Source organism: Macaca thibetana, chromosome 19 (genome assembly GCF_024542745.1).
Source record: "Macaca thibetana thibetana isolate TM-01 chromosome 19, ASM2454274v1, whole genome shotgun sequence".
Classification (NCBI taxonomy): domain Eukaryota; kingdom Metazoa; phylum Chordata; class Mammalia; order Primates; family Cercopithecidae; genus Macaca; species Macaca thibetana.
The window spans coordinates 23,708,908-23,730,182 of NC_065596.1; the positions used below are offsets into that span (position 1 = coordinate 23,708,908).

The following is a 21,275-nucleotide window of genomic DNA, read 5'->3' on the forward strand; positions in this document are numbered from 1 at the left end:
CGACCATGAAACTACAACTCCCGGCAGGCGGCGCGGACGCTTGCGCAGGCGCTAGGCGGTGAGGGGGTGGCGGCGGCAGGGCGCGGAGCGGCGTGCGTGATGTCGGTACTTTGCTGGGGCCGCGGCGCGGCGGGGCTCAGACGGGCCTTGCAGCCTTGCGGCTGCCCGGGGCTCCTCGCCAAAGAAGGTAACGCGAAGGAAGACGGCCAGGCAGCCCGGGGGCCACGCCGCGGCCCGCGCTCTTCCCCGCGCTCCCGGGGCCTTTGGCGCTTTGACCTTTGCCCGTTTGCGGCTGCATGTGCGGAGCCCGCCGACCCGGCCCCGCTTTCCACTCGCCCTTGCCCGCTCTTCCGACGGAGGCTCCTCAGTGTACTCTGACCTTTGACTCCTGGTTTCTTATGGAGCCTCCTGACCCCAGGTGTGGAGTTTAGGGCTCTTAACCCTTGACCTGCTGCACCTGGAGTGCGGGGAGCCGTCTCCGCGGTTCCCGCCCATGTTCACCGTGGCGGGGCCCCTTCCACCTTTGCTCTCTTAGTTTTTTTCCAACTTAAGCCCGTGCTCAGAGAGTTTCCGCCGCGTTTGGGGCTCCTTTGACCTTCGACCCTGCGGCATCTGCCCTTGCGGACACCCCCGCCCACACGCCCGGCCCCCTTCAGCCGCCCTCGCCTCTCCCGCAGGGATCCTCGGTGGCGTCTGCGGCCCCAGGAGAAGCTCGTCCGCCAGCCCCCAGGAGCAAGACCAAGACCGCAGGAAGGACTGGGGCCACGTGGAGCTGCTGGAGGGTAAGCGCGACCCCCACGGCGGCCCGGGAGAGGAGAGTCCGGTCCCTGCTGCCGGGAGAAAAGGCGGAAGCTCAGATTCTGAGACAGGTTGAGGGTGGTCTCCACCTCTCGGGTCCCAGGACCCGCCCAGACGGCGTTACTGGAACGTCTCTTGCGCCGCTCATGGGCCCCGTCCTTGCCTAGCAGGCTCCTTCCTGGACCTTTCGTAATTTCCCCTCCCCAGAACCCCACCAGGTCCTCCCACTTTCCAGGGACACAGTGAGGCTCGATATGATGTCTGGAGAGAACCCCCAGGCCACATGTGCAGAGCCAGGACGTGAACCCTGAACTGACTCAGGTTGCCTGGCTTCGCTCTGGGCGGTGGGCGACTAGTGAACACTGGATGACTGGGAAACTTGGGAGGGACAGCCCAGGCTCCAGCGCTGGCAGGTCCTGGCTGGCGGTGTCGGAGGGTGGTGCCAGCTTCTCTGTGCTTGCTTCCCACCGCTGCTCCTGCCCCACATCCCGTCTGCATCCATCAGCCAGCCGGGAGAGAGAGACAGGAGAACATTTATAAAGGGAAGGAACCTGACCACGCGCGGTGGCTCACGCCTGTAATCCCAGCACTTTGAGAGGCCAAGGTGGGCGGATCAAGAGGTCAGGAGTTCAAGACCAGCCTGGCCAACATGGTGAAACCCCGTCTCTACTGAAAATGCAAAAATTGTCGGCCGGGCGCGGTGGCTCAAGCCTGTAATCCCAGCACTTTGGGAGGCCGAGACGGGCGGATCACGAGGTCAGGAGATCGAGACCATCCTGGCTAACGCGGTGAAACCCCGTCTCTACTAAAAAATACAAAAAACTAGTCGGGTGAGTTGGCGGGCGCCTGTAATCCCAGCTACTCGGGAGGCTGAGGCAGGAGAATGGCGTAAACCCGGGAGGCGGAGCTTGCAGTGAGCCGAGATCTGGCCACTGCACTCCAGCCTGGGCGACAGAGTGAGACTCCGTCTCAAAAAAAAAAAAAAAAAAAAGAAAATGCAAAAATTAGCTGGGCGTGGTGGTGGGCGCCGGTAATCCCAGCTACTGGGGAGGCTGAAACAGGAACATTACTTGAACCCGGGTGGCGGTTGCAGTGAGCAGAGATCGTGCCACTGCACTCAAGCCTGGGCGACAGATCAAGATTCTGTCTCAAAAAACATAAAAATACAAAATTAGGGCCGGGCGCGGTGGCTCAAGCCTGTAATCCCAGCACTTTGGGAGGCCGAGGTGGGCGGATCACAAGGTCAGGAGATCGAGACCATCCTGGCTAACACGGTGAAACCCCGTCTCTACTAAAAATACAAAAAACTAGCCGGGCGTGGTGGCAGCGCCTGTAGTCCCAGCTACTCGGGAGGCTGAGGCAGGAGAATGCCGTGAACCCGGGAGGCGGAGCTTGCAGTGAGCTGAGATCCGGCCACTGCACTCCAGCCTGGGCGACAGAGCGAGACTCCATCTCAAAAAAAAAAAAAAAAAAAAAAAAAAGAAAATGCAAAAATTAGCTGGGCGTGGTGGTGGGCGCCGGTAATCCCAGCTACTGGGGAGGCTGAAACAGGAACATTACTTGAACCCGGGTGGCGGTTGCAGTGAGCAGAGATCGTGCCACTGCACTCAAGCCTGGGCGACAGATCAAGATTCTGTCTCAAAAAACATAAAAATACAAAATTAGGGCCGGGCGCGGTGGCTCAAGCCTGTAATCCCAGCACTTTGGGAGGCCGAGACGGGCGGATCACGAGGTCAGGAGATCGAGACCATCCTGGCTAACAGGGTGAAACCCCGTCTCTACTAAAAAAAAAATACAAAAAATTAGCCGAGCGAGGTGGTGGGCGCCTGTAGTCCCAGCTACTTGGGAGGCTGAGGCAGGAGAATGGCGTGAACCCGGGGGGGCGGAGCTTGCAGTGAGCCGAGATCGCGCCACTGCACTCCAGCCTGGGGCACAGAGCAAGACTCCATCTCAAAAAAAAAAAAAAAAAAAAAATTAGCCAGGAGTGGTGATGTACGCCTGTAATCTCAGCTGCTTGGGAGACTGAGGCAGGAGAATCACTTGAACCTGGGAGGTGGAGGTTGCGGTGAACCGAGATCGTGCCATTGCACTCTGGCCTGGGCAACAAAAGAGACACTCTATCTCAAAAAAGATAAAAAAAACCTCTCACCTGTTAATACTAAAAGTATCTCCTGAGTTTTGGAGCACACTGAAGGCGGACACCACACTTGCCTTTTTATTTCAGCAATCTTTTTTTTTTTTTTTTTTTTTTTTCTTGTGACGGAGTCTCACCCTCTTGCCAGGCTGGAGTGCAATGGTGTGATCTTGGCTCACTGCAGCCTCTGCCTCCCGAGTTCAGGCAGTTCTCCTGCCTCAGCCTCCTGAGTAGCTGGAACTGTAGGCGCGCACCACCACACTGGGCTAATTCTCTGTATTTTTAGTAGAGACGGGGTTTCACCGTGTAGGTCAGGATAGTCTTGATCTCCTGACCTTGTGATCCACCCGCCTCAGCTTCACAAAGTGCTGGGATTATGGGTGTGAGCCATCGCACCTGGCTGCCTTTTTTTTTTTTTTTTGAGACAGAGTCCTGCTCTGTCAGGCTGCAGCACGGTGGCCTGATCACAGCTCACAGCAGCCAGGAACTCTTAGGTGCAGGTGATTTTTTCACCTCAGCCTCCGGAGTAGCTGGGACCACAGGTGCGCGGCCCTATGCCTGGCCTATTTCAACAGTCTTTTTTTTTTTTTTTTTTTTAAGATGGAATCTCACTGTTGCTCAGGCTGGAGGGCAATGGCGCGATCTTGTCTCACTGCAACCTCTGCCTCCCAGGCTCAAGCAGTTCTCCTGCTTCAGCCTCCCAAGTAGCTGGTACTATAGACACATGACACCATGCCCAGCTAATTTTTTGGATTTCTAGTAGAGACGGGGTTTCACCATGTTGGCCAGGCTGGTCTCGAACTCCTGACCTCAGGTGATCTTTCTGCCTTGGCCTCACAAAGTTCTGGGATGACCGACGTGAGCCCCACGCCTGGCCAGCGATAGGTTTCCAATAAGGCTTCCTTAGACACAAAACATTTAGGCATTGATTGGTTGGCAAAAGTGCAACCTGAGGCAGCACGAACAGGAGCCCTGTTTTCCCTGGAAGCAGCGGCTCAGTGTTTACTAACTCAGCATCCACCAGCTTAGGCCATGGGAGCCTAGGAGTGTGTGTGTGGCAGCTCCACCAGCTGGGGGGTCTTGCTGAGGCAGGGTGGAAACTTGCAGGCCACGGTTGAGCCGGGGAGCGGGTGGCTCAGGGTCCCGGGAGCCTTTGCGGAGGTCCTGAGGTAGACCGTGAGTGGGAAGGGCAGGGGAGGCCGGGGAGGCGAGGGGCGACCTGGATAGATTCTGGAGGCAAGCCCGGAGGAGGTACTGAGAGATGGACAGAGGGAGTTGTCAGAGACCCCGGGGTTCTTGGTCTGGGCACCTGGAGGGTCGGAGTGGCCCGTGACCAGGGAGAACCTGGAGGGTCGGAGTGGCCTGGGACCGGGGAGATGCGGTGCAGCGGGTCTCGGTGGGAACTTGTTTGGGCTGCTGAGTTTTGTGAGGCCCGAGGCTCGGATGGGGAGGTGCGTGTGTCTCGAAAGGAGGGGGCGGACCTTATGGCGTTGTTGGCAGATACGAGGAATTCATGCCTCGGGTCCCAGTGAACTCAGCCACCTGCACCTCCTGGCCCGGCTCGGGGTCCAGAGAGATGGGTGCTTGAATGGGGGCTTCCTCTGATGTCCTCGCCCTCTGCCTCTCACAGTGCTCCAGGCGCGGGTGCGGCAGCTGCAGGCTGAGAGCGTGTCTGAGGTGGTGGTGAACAGGGTGGATGTGGCGCGGCTCCCAGAACGTGGCAGTGGAGATGGTGGCCCCCAGCCACCCAGGAAGGTCCAGAGAGGGGCCACGGGTGCCAGCCCGGTGCCCCGTAGCGGCTGGGCACAGAGACTGGAGAAGGATAAGCGGATCCAGCGGATGCACATGCAGCAGTTGGAGGTGAACCTGCAGATGCAAGTCCAGAGCCAGAGCAAGGAGTTGAAGGTGTGGCCCAAGCACCTGCAGGTGGAGCCCCGGCTCCTGAGCAAGCAGCTGGCCGTTTTCCTGGCCCCTGAGAGCTCCTGGGAGGAGCAGCTGCCCCGGGTGCTGCAGGAGGCCCCTCGGAAGCTGAGGCTCGCCGTGGGGCGGGCCCCGTCCACGCAGGCCCAGCTCTCAGGTCAGCAGCAGAAGCTCCTGGCCTTCTTCAAGTGCTGCCTGCTCACCGACCACCTGCCCCTCGCCCACCACTTGCTGGTCACCCACCACAGCCAGCAGCGGAAACAGAAGCTGCTCACTCTGGACATGTACAACACCGTCATGCTTGGCTGGGCGCGGCAGGTGAGTGTGGCGGGAGCCAGGACACCTGCCCTGGTCGTTGGAGACAGGAACTTGCCCTCGTTTAGACTGGACTTTTATCTCTTAGCCCCCAAGTTCAAGTCCTTTGTTTTTTATTTTAATTTTTTCAGGCTTTTCAAATACAAATCACATGTGATTCTCAAATTTTGAAAATGACCAAAAAAGTAGGGAGAAATTCTTCTAATGTCTTTGGCATTTTCTTTTTTTTTTTTTTTTTTTTTTTGAGACGGAGTCTCGCTCTGTCGCCCAGACTGGAGTGCAGTGGCCGGGTCTCAGCTCACTGCAAGCTCCGCCTCCCGGGTTCACGCCATTCTCCTGCCTCAGCCTCCGGAGTAGCTGGGACTACAGGCGCCCGCCACCTCGCCCGGCTAGTTTTTTTTTTTGTATTTTTAGTAGAGACGGGGTTTCACCATGTTAGCCAGGATGGTCTCGATCTCCTGACCTTGTGATCCGCCCGTCTCGGCCTCCCAAAGTGCTGGGATTACAGGCTTGAGCCACCGCGCCCGGCTTCTTTGGCATTTTCTTCCGGTCTTTCTCAGGGCCCGTGAACCTGTCTGGGCAGGGGGTGCTTTTGGCCTCATCGGGGGCAGCCTGCAGACCCCTGGTCAGGATGAGACTTTGATGTTGGGGTTGACTTTGCTCCTTTCTCTGGTTTCCTGAGGTGGAAGGTCGGGCGACTGTGCTGAGATCCTTCTGTGTGAAACGTGGGCGTTCACGACCTCTGAGCACGGCTTTAGCTGGATCCCACCAATGTCTTCCTTGTAGTTGATCTGGAGTATTTTCCAACTTCCCTTGCCGTTTATTTATTTATTTATTTACTTACTTAGAGACGGAGTCTCCTGTCACCAGGCTGGAGTGCAATGGCGTGATGTCGGCTCACGGCCGCCTCTACCTCCCAGGTTCAAGTGATTCTCCTGCCTCAGCCTCCTGAGTAGCTGGAATTACAAGCCCGGCTATTTTTTGTATTTTTAGTGGAGACGGGGCTTCACCATGTTGACCAGACTGGTCTGGAACTCCTGACCTCGTGATCTGCCTGCCTCGGCCTCCCAGAATGCTGGGATTACAGGCATGAGCCACCACGCCCGGCCAGAGTTTCTCCTTGGACCCCTTGGTTGTTTTGGAGGGTGGTGTTTATACATTCTTTCTTTTTTTTTTTTTTTTTTTTTTTTTTTGAGACGGAGTCTCGCTGTGTCACCCAGGCTGGAGTGCAGTGGCACGATCTCGGCTCACTGCAAGCTCCGCCTCCCGGGTTTACGCCATTCTCCTGCCTCAGCCTCCGAGTAGCTGGGACTACAGGCGCCCGCCACCACGCCCGGCTAGTTTTTTGTATTTTTAGTAGAGACGGGGTTTCACCATGTTAGCCAGGATGGTCTCGATCTCCTGACTTCGTGATCCACCCGCCTCGGCCTCCCAAAGTACTGGGATTACAGGCTTGAGCCACCGCGCCCGGCCTATACATTCTTTCAAGGGAGCAGACGTTACCAGCTTTCTCCCACCCCATGGTCCTTCAACCCTAATTTGAGAAACAGCAGTAAAAGCTTGGCGTAATATTTGGGTAAACATGGGATACTATTATGTTAAAATACAGCTATCACAGCATTAAGACCAATTCGTGGTAGAGAACTTGATATGCTTGTTTATTAATGCGTCAGACAGCGAAACTCAGGATCAGATGGAGCCACTCTTGCAGCGAAGTCTGCAGTCTCCTTACCACACGGTCGAGGGGGCTTGCTGCCTCGTTCACGTAGCTGTAGGGGTACTAAACTCCAGGAAGACTGAGGATGAGGGTCGTGTATTTTCCCCTCCAAGGTCACAAGCCCCCTGAATTCCCTCAGAGAGAGCCCACACTGTAACAGGGCACTTTTGTGGTCAGCCTGGAGCTGTAACGAAGTGGCACAAACCTGGTGACTTGCATAGCAGAAACGCAGTCTCGGCACTGGAGCCCACAAGTCTGAAATCAAAGTGTCTGCAGACCCGAAGTTTCTCCAGAGGCTCTAGCCGGGGCTCCTCCTGCCTCTCCCGGTGTTCAGGGGTGGCCAGCAGTCCTCGGTGTTGCTCAACTGTGAGCTCAGCCTCCTGAGCAGCTGGGATTACAGGCGTGTGCCACCACCCCGGATAATGTTTTTTTTTTTTTTTTTTTTTTTTTTTGAGACGGAGTCTCGCTCTGTAGCCCAGGCTGGAGTGCAGTGGCCGGATCTCAGCTCACTGCAAGCTCCGCCTCCCGGGTTCACGCCATTCTCCAGCCTCAGCCTCCCGAGTAGCTGGGACTACAGGCGCTGCCACCTCGCCTGGCTATTTTTTGTATTTCTTAGTAGAGACGGGGTTTCACCGTGTTAGCCAGGATGGTCTCGATCTCCTGACCTCGTGATCCGCCCATCTCGGCCTCCCAAAGTGCTGGGATTACAGGCTTGAGCCACCGCGCCCGGCCAATGTTTTTCATTTTTATTTTTAGTAGAGGTGGGGTTTCCCCATGTTAGCCAGGCTAAGGTATTACTTTTGTCTTTGTTTTTTTTTTTTTTTTTTTTTTTTTTTTTTGAGGTGGATTCTCTCTGTTGCCCAGGCTAGGTAGGGTGCAGTGCCATGATCTCGACTCACTGCAGCCTCCGCCTCCCGGGTTCCAGAGTTCTCCCTGCCTCAGCCTCCTGAGTAGCTGGGATTACAGGGACTCATGACCACGCCTGGCCAATTTTTGTATTTTTAGTAGAGACGGGCTTTTGCCGTATTGGCCAGGCTGGTCTCAAACTCCTGACCTCAGGTAACCCGCCCGCCTCAGCCTCCCAAAGTGCTAGGATTACAGGCAGGAGCGACCGCGCCCAGCCACATGCTCTAACCAGCACCATCCAGTAGAACTTTCTGTGATGCTGGGAATTTTCCACATGTGCCAACAGCTGTGTGTGGCTACTGAGCACTTGAAGCTGGTGAAAGGGAAGAACTGAATATTTTAATTTAAGGACAGTAGACCTCACTGGCCACACGCATGGAAGTCACTGCCCCAAAACTACCCGAGTGCGGTGGCTCGCGCCTGTAATCCCAGCACTTTGGGAGGCCGAGGCGGGCGGATCACAAGGTCAGGATATCGAGACCATCCTGGCTAACACGGTGAAACCCCATCTCTACTAAAAATACAAAAAATTAGCCAGGCGTAGTGGTGGGAGCCTGTGGTCCCAGCTGCTCAGGCGGCTGAGGCAGGAGAATGGCGTGAACACGGGAGGCGGAGCTTGCAGTGAGCCGAGATTGTGCCACTGCACTCCAGCCTGGGTGACAGAGCGAGACTCCATCTCAAAAAAAAAAAAAAAGCCCCAAAACTCATGTCTCTGGTGTGTGGCCACCTTGTGTCACAGCATGTCTTCAAACTGCAGGACTATGGGGTGGGAGGATGCAGGGGAATTTTTTTCCCTTTGAAATAGTGTGTTACAGTTAAAGACCACTCTTAAGCAGCCACTGGGTCAAAGAAGAAATTGCTCAGAGCAGGGATCTCACGAAAAACGAATACAAGAAAAAAAATTAGATTTTTTATTTTTTAAAGAGAGAGCCAGGCCGGGCGCGGTGGCTCAAGCCTGTAATCCCAGCACTTTGGGAGGCCGAGACGGGCGGATCACGAGGTCAGGAGATCGAGACCATCCTGGCTAACACGGTGAAACCCCGTCTCTACTAAAAAATAGAAAAAAACTAGCCGGGCGAGGTGGTGGGCGCCTGTGGTCCCAGCTACTCGGGAGGCTGAGGCAGGAGAAGGGCGTAAACCCGGGAGACGGAGCTTGCAGTGAGCTGAGATCCGGCCACTGCACTCCAGCCTGGGCGACAGAGCGAGACTCCGTCTTAAAAATAAAGAAAAAAGAGAGAGAGCCTCCAAGTCTGTGTCGACAGTGCAGTCTCTGTCACCCAGGCTGGAGCGCAGTGGTGAGATCCCAGCTCTCTGTAACTTCCGCCTTCCACGTTCAAGTGATTCTCCTGCCTCAGGCTCCCAAGTAGCTGGGATTACAGGCGTGTGCCCCCACACCCAGCTAATTTTTTTTTTGTATTTTTAGTAGAGATGGGGTTTCACTATGTTGGCCTGGCTGGTCTTAAGCTCCTGAACTCGTGATCCACCCGCCTTGGCCTCCCAAAGTGATGGGATTACAGGCATGAGCCACTGTGCCTGGCCAAAAATTAGATTAAAAAAAAAATTGCAAGGGAAATTTAAGGATACATGGCCAGGCACGGTGGCTCATGCCTGTAATCCCAGCACTTTGGGAGGCCGAGGCAGGAGGATTGCTTGAGCCCAGGAGTTTGAGACCAGCCTGGGCAACAGAGCAAGACACCCCTCTCTCCCAAGAAAAAAAATCGGGCCGGGTGCGGTGGCTCATGCCTGTAATCCCAGGACATTGAGAGGCTGAGGCTGGTGGATCCCCTGAGGTCAGGAGTTTGAGACCAGCCTGGCCAACAGGGCGAAACCCCATCTCTACTAAAAATACAAAATAATTAGTTGGATGTGACGGTGCATGCCTGTAATCCCAGCTGCTTGGGAGGCTGAGGTAGGAGAATCGCTTGAACCCAGGAGGTGGAGCTTTCAGTGAGCCAAGATTGCGCCACTGCACTCCAGCCTGGGCAACAGAGCGAGACTGCATCCAAAAAAAAAAAAAAAATTCCAAAGAAGAAGTAAAGTATGAAATTTGAAAACACTTGGAGATAATGAAAATGAAAACATCACATACCAGAAGTTCTGGGATGCATTGCTCAGAGAGTAATTTATAGCCATAAAATGCCTATATTAAGAAAGGTGATGGCCCGGCATGGTGGTTCACGCATGTAATCCCAGCACTTTGGGAGGTTGAGGCTGGTGGATCACGGTATTAGGAGTTCAAGACCAGCCTGGCCAGCATGGCAAAACCCTGTATCTACTAAAAATACAAAAAATTAAGTGGCGTGGTGGTGCATGCCTGTAATCCCAGCTACTCAGGAGGCTGAGGCAGGAGAATCACTTGAACCCAGGAGGCAGAGGTTGCCGTGAGCCAAGATCATGCCACTGCACTCCAGCCTGTGCAACAGAGCAAGACTCCGTCTTGGGGAAAAAAAAGAAAAGGTGAAACATCTCAGACGAAATACTTCACCTTTTACCTTAGGAAACTAGAAAAAGAATTTCTCACTAAACCTAAAGCAAGCAAATGAAGTTACAAAACTGAAAACAGATAAATGAAACGGAAGGCAGGAGCGGTAGAGAACAGTGAAGCCAAGTCCTTCAAAAAGATCACGCAGTTGGCAAACCTTGAGGTTGGCTGACCTGGAAAGGATCAATTTCAAAACCCCAAAACTGGGCACATTGGTGTTCTCAAAATAAGAAAATTTAAAAATACTGACAAGCCTCCTCCCAGAGGAACGTGCACCTCACACAGTCCCACCTGGCAGGCCATGCGGCCGCCTCTGCAGGTAGAGCCTGTGTGTGAGAACCCCAGGGGGACGCATCTGTCTGCCCAGCTGGCCACTCCTGCTTGGTCACCCTGTCCCCTGCTGAGCTGGTGGCTACAGAGAAGGGGTCTCCAGGGAGCAGTGGGGAACGCAGAGGTTGGGCCATCCTCCCAGACCCTCACCCTGGCTTGGTCTCCCAGGGGGCCTTCAGGGAGCTGGTGTATGTGTTGTTGATGGTGAAGGATGCTGGCCTCACCCCAGACCTGCTGTCCTACGCGGCCATCCTCCAGTGCATGGGGAGGCGGGGCCAGGACGCTGGGACCATTGAAAGGTAGGTGGTGTCGAGAGGGCCCCACCGCTACCCTCACCCCTACCCCCACCACGTTCCTGCCAGGGTCTTAAGATCTGGGACAGTGCCTAGGCTGGGGGCTGGGGACCCCTGGAGGGCCTGACAGCTGCACTGAGAACTGCAGGCTAGCAGGAGGTGGCCACGAGGTGCCCCTGGGCTCTGTGGAAGCCCAGCGTGGGGCTGGCCCATCCCTCAGGCAGGCCTGCTGCCCCACAGGTGTCTGAAACAGATGAGCCAGGAGGGGCTGAAGCTGCAGGCGCTCGTCACCGCCGTGCCGCTGTCCGCGGAGGAGCAGGCCACTGTGCTGAAGGCCGTGCACAAGGTGAAGCCCACCTTCAGCCTCCCGCCGCGGCCGCCGCCCGCGGTCAACACCTCGAAGCTGCTCAGGGCCGTGTATGCCAAGGTGAGCCCACGTGGGGTCCAGCAGACGGACTTCAGTCCTCAGAGCTGCCCTGAGGGGTCTCTGGAGCCTCCGCTCAGACCGGTGGGCCTCCCTGGTGCCCGGGGCTCACCTGGGCCGGGCCCTGGATTCGTCCCTCCCTCCTCCCAGAAGACTGGAGGAGCCAGAGCTGGGAGGGTGTGGGCTCTGGGCGGATGAGGTGGTCGGGCGCCCCAGAGGCAGGGTGGGGTGACAGGCGAGAGCAGCGCCTTCGAATGGGGCTGCCAGGTGCACGCAGTGTGCTTGTCTTTCACTGAGGGGTAATTCACCTGCCATAAAACCCTCTTAAAGGTGTAATTCAGCGATTTTAGTGTATTCACAGTTGTCTAATTCCAGAATGTTACATCACCCCAAAAGGAAGCCTCATCTCCATCACCCGTCACTCCCCATCCCCTCCTCATCTCTGTGGCTGAGTCTGCCCTGGACATTCCATAGAAATGGGACTGCACACTGCGTGGCCTTTAGTGTTTGGCATCTCCCACTGAGCGTGACGTCCTCACGGTGCATCCGCGAGGCGGCCTGGGTCAGGGCTGAGTCATGCTCGGGTGCGTGGATGGCCGCACCGTGCTGGTCTGTTTGTCCGTTGATGGACGCTTGGGCTGTTTCTACTTCTCGACGACTATGAGTCATGCGGCTGTGAACGTTTGTGTACAAGCTTTTGTGTGGACCTGAGCCTTTGATTCTCAAAGTGCTGGGCTTTAGTTATTTTTAATTCATCTATTTCTGGATGGGTCACATTCACACAGTTCCAAGTTTGAGGAGAAAACAGCAAACATCTGGGGGCGCAGTGAATGGTCTCCCCAGGCTCTGCCGGCTCCCAGCACCACTGCCCCCCCCCCACGACGATGCCCACTGTCCCATCTAGAGGGCCCGAGGTCAGGAGGGGCCAAGGCCTCTGGTTTGGCCACTGGCACTGACTTTACCTGCAGCCCGCTTTGCCCCGTCAGCGATGGCGGTCAGCAATTTGCACGAGACGCAGAAACGCGTGCACCCGTGCCTTTTCGGGGTCCTAGGAGGGCAGGTCTCCCTCCGGCTGAGCCCCCGACCTCACTACCCCATCCCTGCAGGATGGGCCGGTGTCCTACCCGAAGCTACACTTGCCCCTGAAGACCCTGCAGTCGCTTTTTGAGAAGCAGCTTTGCGTGGAGCTGGCCAGCAAGGTGTGCGTGGTGTCTGTGGAGAAGCCTGCATTGCCAAGCAAGGAGGTCACGCACGCGGTAGGAGCTGAGCCGGGGTCCCGTGTCCGCCGTGGGGGCTGTGCCGGGTCCCGTGTCTGCCGCGGGGCTGAGCTCGGTGCATGTGGTTGAATTGCTCATGCCCTGGTATGGGCATGCAAGGCCTAGGATCTCAGCCTGGCTGCCGCTCAGGGGTAACTTGTGGGGTCCCGAGGTTGGGTCCTGGCCTGTGGTGCTGCGCACTCTGCGGCTGGGTTTGTGCTCTTGGCTGCCTCAGGCGCACCGAAGCCGGCAGAGGGCGCAGGCCGGGGTGAGGAGCTACCGGGAACACACAGCAGGGACCTTGAGGGCCACGAGGTCTCCGCAGGGAGCTGTGGTGACCCCCGTCCTGTGAGCCTGGGTCCCGCCAGCTGCCACGGGGCTCACTGGGCCCTTCGTCCCTCGCAGCGGAAGACCCTGCAGACCCTGCGGGACCAGTGGGAGAAAGCGCTGTGCCAGGTGCTGCAGGAGACCAAGAACCACCTGGAGGTCGAGGTGCACAAGGGCCGGTTCTCACTGTACCCCTTCCTGTGCCTGCTGGACGAGCGCGAGGTGGTGCAGATGCTGCTGCAGGTGCGTCTTCCTCTGCGCGGCCGGGTCCCCGGGCGGGGTGGGCGGGCACTCACGGCCTCCTCCTCCAGGTCCTGCAGGCGCTGCCCGCCCAGGGCGAGTCCTTCACCACCCTGGCCCGGGAGCTGAGCGCACGCACTTTCAGCCGGCATGTGGTGCAGAGGCAGCGGCTCAGTGGTCAGGTGCAGGCGCTGGAGACGTACTACAGGAAGTACCTGCACCTGCTGGCCTCGGACACCAAGGTGAGGCGCGCACCCCGTCTCCTCCTGGCCGGGGCCAGTGGTGGGCGGGCGCGCTCCCTCTCTGGGGCAGCCGAGTTTGCCCCCAAGCCTCAGCCTCTTCCTCTGTACCCTTGGGCTGACAGGGCCCCACCGGGGGAGCAGGCACGGGCGGCGGGGCGTCTGGTCGGAGGTCCCGATGCCCAGCTCTCTGACCGCCCTGTCCCACAGGTGCCCAACCCCTGCCTGCCGCGGCAGTACTGGGAGGCGCTGGGGGCGCCCGAGGCCCTGCGGGAGCAGCCCTGGCCCCTGCCAGTGCACATGGAGCTGGGCAAGCAGCTGGCGGAGATGCTGGTGCAAGCCACGCGGATGCCGTCCAGTCTGGACAACCGGCACGGCTCCTCCCGGCTTGTTCCCGTGCTCTACCACGTGTACTCCTTCCGCAACGTCCAGCAGGTGCCGGACAGCAGTGTCCTCCTGAGCTGGGGGGCATCCTGGGGGGACAAGGGACCCCATGGGGTTGGCGCCTCTGGGTGGTGCCTTGATCTCAGCGCAGCCATCAGTACCTCCCAGGACTCGAGACACACCATGGGTGTCCGCGCAGCTGTCCAGCCGTGTCTAGAGGTGGCTTCTGTTCGTGGGAGGCCACACTGGTTTCTTGGTGGTGGGGGAGCCGGTCTCTCTCACCGAGTTTAAAGGGCGGCGGTAGGAAGTCACCAGCAGCGGGGCCCTGACCCGTCTGCCTGTCGCACCGCAGATCGGCATCCTGAAGCCGCACCCGGCTTACGTGCAGCTGCTGGAGACGGCCGCGGAGCCCACGCTGACCTTCGAGGCGGTGGATGTGCCCATGCTGTGTCCCCCGCTGCCCTGGACCTCACCGCACACGGGCGCCTTTCTGCTCAGCCCCACCAAGCTGATGCGCACGGTGGAAGGCGCCACGCAGCACCAGGAGCTGCTGGAAACCTGCCCGCCCACCGCGCTGCACGGCGCTCTGGACGCTCTCACCCAACTGGGCAACTGCGCCTGGCGCGTCAACGGGCGGGTGCTGGACCTGGTGCTGCAGCTCTTCCAGGCCAAGGGCTGCCCCAAGCTAGGCGTGCCGGCCCCGGCCTCCGAGGCTCCCCAGCCGGCGGAAGCCCACCTGCCGCAGAGCGCCACGCCCGCCCGCAAGGCTGAGCTGCGCCGGGAGCTGGCGCGCTGCCAGAAGGTGGCCCGGGAGATGCACAGCCTGCGGGCCGAGGCGCTGTACCGCCTCTCCCTGGCGCAGCACCTGCGGGGCCGCGTCTTCTGGCTGCCGCACAACATGGACTTCCGCGGCCGCACCTACCCGTGCCCGCCGCACTTCAACCACCTGGGCAGCGACGTGGCGCGGGCCCTGCTGGAGTTCGCCCAGGGCCGCCCGCTCGGCCCGCACGGCCTGGACTGGCTCAAGATCCACTTGGTCAACCTCACCGGGTTCAAGAAGCGCGAACCGCTGCGGAAGCGCCTGGCCTTCGCGGAGGAGGTGATGGACGACATCCTGGATTCGGCGGACCAGCCCATGACGGTAGGGGCGGAGCCCCTGCGCCCCCGGGTCCCCTGCCCGCCCTCCTCCCCAGGTGCCCCCGTCCTCCCTCTCCCTCCCTCCCCCTGCGTCCTCCGGTCCCGTGCCCGCCCTCCTCCCCAGGTGCCCCCGTTCTCCCTCTCCCTCCCTCCCCCTGCGCCCTCCGGTCCCGTGCCCGCCCTCCTCCCCAGGTGCCCCCGTTCTCCCTCTCCCTCCCTCCCCCTGCGCCCTCCGGTCCCGTGCCCGCCCTCCTCCCCAGGTGCCCCTGTCCTCCCTCTCCCTCCCTCCCCCTGCGCCCCCCCCCCTGCCCGCCCTCCCCCAGGTGCCCCCGTCCTCCCTCTCCCTCCTCCTGCGCCCCCCCCCCCCCGGCCCCCCCCTCCTCCCCAGGTGCCTCCGTCCTCCCTCTCCCTCCCTCCCCCTGCGCCCCCCGGTCCCGTGCCCGCCCTCCCCTCCCCAGGTGCCCCCGTCCTCCCTCTCCCTCCCCTCCCCCTGCCCCCCCGGTCCCCCCCGCCCTCCTCCCCAGGTGCCCCCGTCCCCCCCTCCCTCCCCTGCGCCCCCCGTCCCGTGCCCGCCCTCCTCCCCAGGTGCCCCCGTCCTCCTCTCCCTCCCCCTGCGCCCCCCGGTCCCTGTGCCCGCCCTCCTCCCCAGGTGCCCCCGTCCTCCCTCTCCCTCCCTCCCCCTGCGTTCCCCCGGTCCTGTGCCCGCCCTCCTCCCCAGGTGCCCCCGTCCTCCCCCTCTCCCTCCTCCTGCGCCCCCCGGTCCCGTGCCCGCCCCCTCCTCCCCAGGTGCCCCCGTCCTCCCTCTCCCTCCCCCTGCGCCCCCCGGTCCCGTGCCCGCCCTCCTCCCCAGGTGCCCCCGTCCTCCCTCTCCCTCCCTCCCCCTGCGTTCTCCGGTCCTGTGCCCGCCCTCCTCCCCAGGTGCCCCCGTCCTCCCTCTCCCTCCCTCCCCCTGCGCCCCCGGGTCCCCTGCCCGCCCTCCTCCCCAGGTGTCCACGTCCTCCCTCTCCCTCCCTCCCCCTGCGCCCCCGCGCCTCCCATCCTCCTCCTCTGGTGCCTCCGCGTCCCCTGCCCGCCCTCCTCCCAAGGTGCCCCCGTCCTCCCCCTCTCCCTCCCCCTGCGCCCCCGGGTCCCTTGCCCGCCCTCCTCCCCAGGTGCCCTCGTCCTCCCTCTCCCTCCCTCCCCCTGCGCCCCCGCGCCTTCTATCCTCCCCCTCTGGTGCCTCCGCGTCCTCTGCCCGCCCTCCTCCCAAGGTGCCCCCGTCTTCCCTCTCCCCCCTCCTCCTGCACCCCCGCGTCTTCCATCCTTTCCCCTCCCCTGGTGCCCCTGAGTCCCCTGCCCGCCCTCCTCCCAAGGCGTCCCCTCCCCCCTCCCCCTGCGCCCTCGTGTCTCCCGCCCTCCCTCGTCACCCCCACGTCTCCTGCCTGCCCTCCTGCTCAGGTGCACCCGCCCTCCCCCTTCTCCCTGTGCCCCGTCTCCCGCCCTCCCCTGGCACCGCCACGTCCACCGCCCGCCCTCCTCCCCAGGTCCTCTCGCCTTCTCCCTCCCTCCTCCTCCTGCGCTCCTGTGTCCCCAGCCCGCCCTCCTGTTCCCTTTTTCCCCCCGCCTGGCCTCCCTCCTCTCCCCCGGCACCCCTGCCTCCCCCATGCTCCCTTCTCCACCCCCGCTCTCCCTCCTCCCCAGGCGCCCCCACATCCCTCGCGCTCCCTCCTCCCCCACCGGCGCCCCTGCCTCCCCCATGCTCCCTCCTCCTCCTCTGGGGACCCCGCATCCCCCGTCCTTCACCCCCGCTGCTCCTCCTCCCTAGGCGCCCCCCCATCCCCCGCGCTCCCTCCTCCCCTGGGTGTCCCCGCGCTCCCTCCTCCCCAGGTGCCCCAGCGTCCCCCGCCCACCCTCCTCCCCTGGTGCCTCCGGACACACTTGTCTCAGCCCCGTCCACCCGCAGTCCTCACCCTCCATCTGTGGCTGTAGAGGACTCATCCAGTCAGTGCCCCGTCTCTCGCCCACATGGGTTCCGTGTTCACCGTCGGGCGTGTGCGTCTCCTCCCTATGTTCCCACCCCCTGTACCACATCCCCCCACTGGCTCAGGAAGTCCGCCCGGGCCTCACTGCCCGCCACACCCTGTCCCCGCAGGGCCGAAAGTGGTGGATGGGCGCTGAGGAACCCTGGCAGACGCTGGCCTGCTGTATGGAGGTGGCGAACGCCGTGCGCTGCTCCGACCCTGCTGCCTACGTTTCCCACCTCCCCGTCCACCAGGTGAGCCCGCGGGGTGGGCCCCCGAGGCCATGCCGTGCACTTGGTCTGGGGCTCGCCTTGAGGTTGTGAGATTTCACCTTCTCTTGTGGTGTCTTTTAGAGGTGGCCCTAGAGGGTCCAGGAACCGTGGCTCCTGGCCTTTCCTGGGAGCGTGCAGGGCTCAGGTGCGCTTGGCTGGGCGTGCACAGCCTTAGGAACAGCTCGACCTGGGGGGTAGTTTGGGGCCCCACACGTCTCTGCCTCCCTGAGTCTCTATCTCCCGTTTGCGGCCCCTCCCTCAGGACGGCTCTTGCAACGGCCTACAGCATTATGCTGCCCTGGGCCGCGACAGCGTGGGCGCCGCCTCGGTCAACCTGGAGCCCTCGGATGTGCCCCAGGACGTGTACAGCGGCGTGGCTGCGCAGGTAGGGCGTGCCCTGTTACCTGCTGCCCGGGGGCATCTGGGTGTGGGGGCAGTGTGGGCCCTGAGTCCCAGGCGCCCTCACCTTGGCCTGTCCTGAGGATGTGGTGGGGCTGGGGCAGGGCCTTCCCAGGCAGATGTTGCCCGAGGGCTTCATGGGTGCTTGGTGGCCCCTGGGATGCTGGCAGGGCTGACTCGCGCGCCTGCCCTCCCGTGGTGCAGGTGGAGGTGTTCCGCAGGCAGGATGCCCAGCGGGGCACGCGGGTGGCACAGATGCTGGAAGGCTTTATCACCCGCAAGGTGGTGAAGCAGACGGTGATGACTGTGGTGTACGGGGTCACCCGCTACGGCGGCCGTCTGCAGATTGAGAAGCGCCTCCGGGAGCTGACCGACTTTCCCCAGGTGCGCCAGGCCTGTAGCGCTTGGAACATGTTGGTTTCGCTGCCGTTTAAAAGTCGGACGATTTTGCCGCAGACTCGGCCTCCCAGCAGAAGACCCAGCTGGTCCCCCAGACCACTGCCTGCGTGCTAGGGCTTGGGCATTTCTCTCCGACTGTGGGAGTGTCAGGCCCCATCCCTGCCGGGCCCTGGGCCTCAGTTGCTCTGAAATGGGGGGGGAGTAGGGCATGAATGGGCCAGCCCCTGAGGACCCGCAGCTGCCGCCCGTCTTCTGCAGGAGTTTGTGTGGGAGGCCTCCCACTACCTCGTACGCCAGGTCTTCAAGAGTCTACAGGAGATGTTCTCAGGGACCCGGGCCATCCAGGTACGTCCTGTGCTGTCCCCGCTCGGCCAGGGCTCTCCGAGCGAGTGGATGGGAGCCCCGGCTTGAGCCCCCAGCCCTGAGACGGCCTTTGTCCCACAGCACTGGCTGACCGAGAGCGCCCGCCTCATCTCCCACATGGGCTCCGTGGTGGAGTGGGTCACACCCCTGGGTATCCCCATCATCCAGCCCTACCGCTTGGAGCACAAGGTCAAGGTCAGTGTACCTCCCCCTCCCGTCCCAGTGTGCCCGTCCCAGTGTACCACCCCATCCCGTCCTAGTATACCACCATCCCAATGTACCCCCATCCCAGTGTACCACCCCATCCCGTCCCAGTATACCACCATCCCAGTATACCACCATCCCAGTGTACCCCATCCCAGTGTACCCCGTCCCAGTGTAACCCATCCCAGTATACCACCCTGTCTCATCCCAGTGTACCACCCTAATCCGTCCCAGTGTACCCCAATCCCAGTGTACCCTCGTCCCAGTATACCATCCTTTTCCATCCCAGTATACCACCGTCCCAGTGTACCCCGTCTCAATGTACCCATCCCAGTGTATCCCTGTCCCATTGTACCACCCCATCCCATCCCAGTGTACCCCTGTCCCCCTGTACCACCCCATCCCATCCCAGTGTACCCCTGTCCCCCTGTACCACCCCATCCCATGCCAGTATATCCCCGTCCCAGTGTACCACCTCATCCTGTCCCAGGATACCACCATCCCAGTGTACCCCCGTCCCAGTGTACCACCCCATCCCATCCCAGTGTACCTCTGTCCCCCTGTACCACCCCATCCCATCCCAGTGTACCCCTGTCCCCCTGTACCACCCCATCCCATCTCAGTGTACCCCTGTCCCAGTGTATCACCCCATACTGTCCCAGTGTACCCCCATCCCAGTGTACCACCCCATCCCATCCCAGTGTACCCCCATCCCAGTGTATCACCCCATACTGTCCCAGTGTACCAACACTGTGCTGGGCCTCGGGCGGGACTCACCCGCTCCTTCCCTTTTTAGCAAGTACGAGGTGGGATTCAGAGCATCACCTACACCCACAATGGAGACATCAGCCAGTGAGTGGGGAGCCCAGGCTGGGGGGCTGGCCGGGGGAGCAGCCACAGTGGAGACAGTGGCCAGTTAGGGGCGTCTCTGGGCTGGGAGTGCATTCTGGCCCCCACCCGGCACCTGTCCTGTTCCTAGGAAGCCCAACACGCGTAAGCAGAAGAACGGGTTCCCGCCGAACTTCATCCACTCGCTGGACTCCTCGCATATGATGCTCACTGCCCTGCACTGCTACAGGTGGGCACCTCCGGGTGGCAGGGGTGCTGCTCGCTTCCTGGGGTCCTCTGTTCTGGCTACCAGGGCACAGCTGGCAAGGCAGGGTCCAGCAAGGGACAGTGCTGGGTGCAGGGTCTGGGCAGAGTGGATCTGCTGTGTTTGTGGGGCCTCTGTTCCCCGAGTATGAAGGTGGTCCTGTCAGCTCCCGCCACCCCCGTGGCCTGACGGGGAGAGCCAAGCATGGGCTCTGCCCCTTTGTGGTGGGCATTTCTTGGTGAGCACCGCAGTGTGTGGTTAGATCTGGGGCACGTGGAGGTCGTCCCAGCAGCATCTACCGGCCACGGGAGCTGAGAACACCCCGGACGTGGGGTGGTGGCCCTGGCAGGAGGGGACAACGCAGCTGCCCTCGAAGCTGAGGCTCCCACAGCAGCCTGGGGGGCAGCAGGTGTGGGGCAGGGCGGCTTCCGAGAACATTTCCTCCGCCTGTGCTGAAGCCAAACCCAGGATGTTTGGGTGAGGCCTGGAGGAGGGTGGGCTTCCCTGGACCTTGAGTGGAGAGGGCTGAGCACAGGGCCGGGATGTCCGTCGCGGGGCGGCCCTGTGGGCTCCCTTCCCTTCAGGAGCCGTCCGCTCTGCCGCAGGAAGGGCCTGACCTTCGTCTCTGTGCACGACTGTTACTGGACCCACGCAGCTGATGTCGCCGTCATGAACCAGGTGCCCCCGTCTGAGCCTTAGTGCATCCATGGGTGGGGCCTGGCACACCGGGGCATTGGGTAGGGGTGGTGCCCAGACCTTGCCTGATCACGCACGGGGACTCTCTCTCCTGCCCAGGTGTGCCGGGAGCAGTTTGTCCGCTTGCACAGTGAACCCATCCTGGAGGACCTGTCCCGGTTCCTGGTCAGCCGGTTCTGCCCTAAGTAAGGCACTCCCTTACCTAACTACCCTACCTGGACACCCCCCACAAAACCTGGCCTCAGCCTCACCCCACCCTGCTTCCAGCCCCACACCCCGGAAGATCTCCCAGTGCTGGGAGGCCAGCCAGCTGAAGGAGACCCTGCAGGCAGTGCCCAAGCCAGGTAGGCGGGTGGACGGCCTTTCAAGGGTGCCTCTAACAGCGGGCCAGGGCCGGGCCTTCGTGCCACCCACGCTGTCCGCTCTGCTCACTCCGCAGGGGCCTTCGACCTGGAGCGGGTGAAGCATTCCACCTACTTTTTCAGCTGACACCCGGCGGGCCTTGTGCCAGTATGTAAATAAAGCTCTGTTGCCACTTCCAGGAACTGTTTTCCATGAGGGTGCGCGCCCCGTGCGTCCCGAGCAATCATACGCGGCCGGGGTGGGCGCCAATGCTGTCGTTTATTGCGCGGAATGGAGTGTGGGGGTTAATGGGGCGTGGGGGCCACGGTGGGGGCACTGCTGCCTCGGCTCTTCAGTACATTCATCACGGCGGCGGGACCCCAGCCTCGCCCCCGTGCCCTGCGCAGCCAGGCCCGCCCCTCGGTGCCGGTGCTGGAGGGAGCCGGGGGTGCTGCTCCCGGAGGTCACCGCGGGACGCGCGTGGATGGGGGCCGGGCCGGTTATTGCGTGAGCGCGATGGGGGCAGCGGGAAGCTGGCGGGCCAAGTATTGCACTTAAAAAACAATCCTCATCGGACGGCGGGCCACCTGGAGGGCGGGGTGCGG

The 21,275-nt window shown here is 61.1% G+C and overlaps 2 protein-coding genes across 3 annotated transcripts in view; one reads left to right on the plus strand and one right to left on the minus strand.

The window, feature by feature from the left end:
- Positions 1 to 20,867, plus strand: POLRMT (RNA polymerase mitochondrial). The gene is made up of 21 exons (XM_050771099.1): positions 1 to 187; positions 678 to 782; positions 4,563 to 5,170; positions 10,771 to 10,901; positions 11,136 to 11,322; positions 12,426 to 12,575; positions 12,981 to 13,145; positions 13,214 to 13,384; positions 13,592 to 13,816; positions 14,118 to 14,906; positions 17,034 to 17,156; positions 17,437 to 17,559; positions 17,778 to 17,957; positions 18,231 to 18,317; positions 18,417 to 18,530; positions 19,336 to 19,391; positions 19,519 to 19,617; positions 20,238 to 20,310; positions 20,428 to 20,513; positions 20,596 to 20,672; positions 20,768 to 20,867. The coding sequence occupies exons 1-21, from the start codon at positions 100 to 102 to the stop codon at positions 20,815 to 20,817; spliced, it is 3,687 nt and encodes a 1,228-aa protein (XP_050627056.1). The 5' UTR covers positions 1 to 99; the 3' UTR covers positions 20,818 to 20,867.
- PALM (paralemmin) overlaps positions 1 to 21,275 on the minus strand; it is a 142,470-nt gene that overhangs the window by 117,094 nt on the left and 4,101 nt on the right. The window lies entirely within an intron of this gene.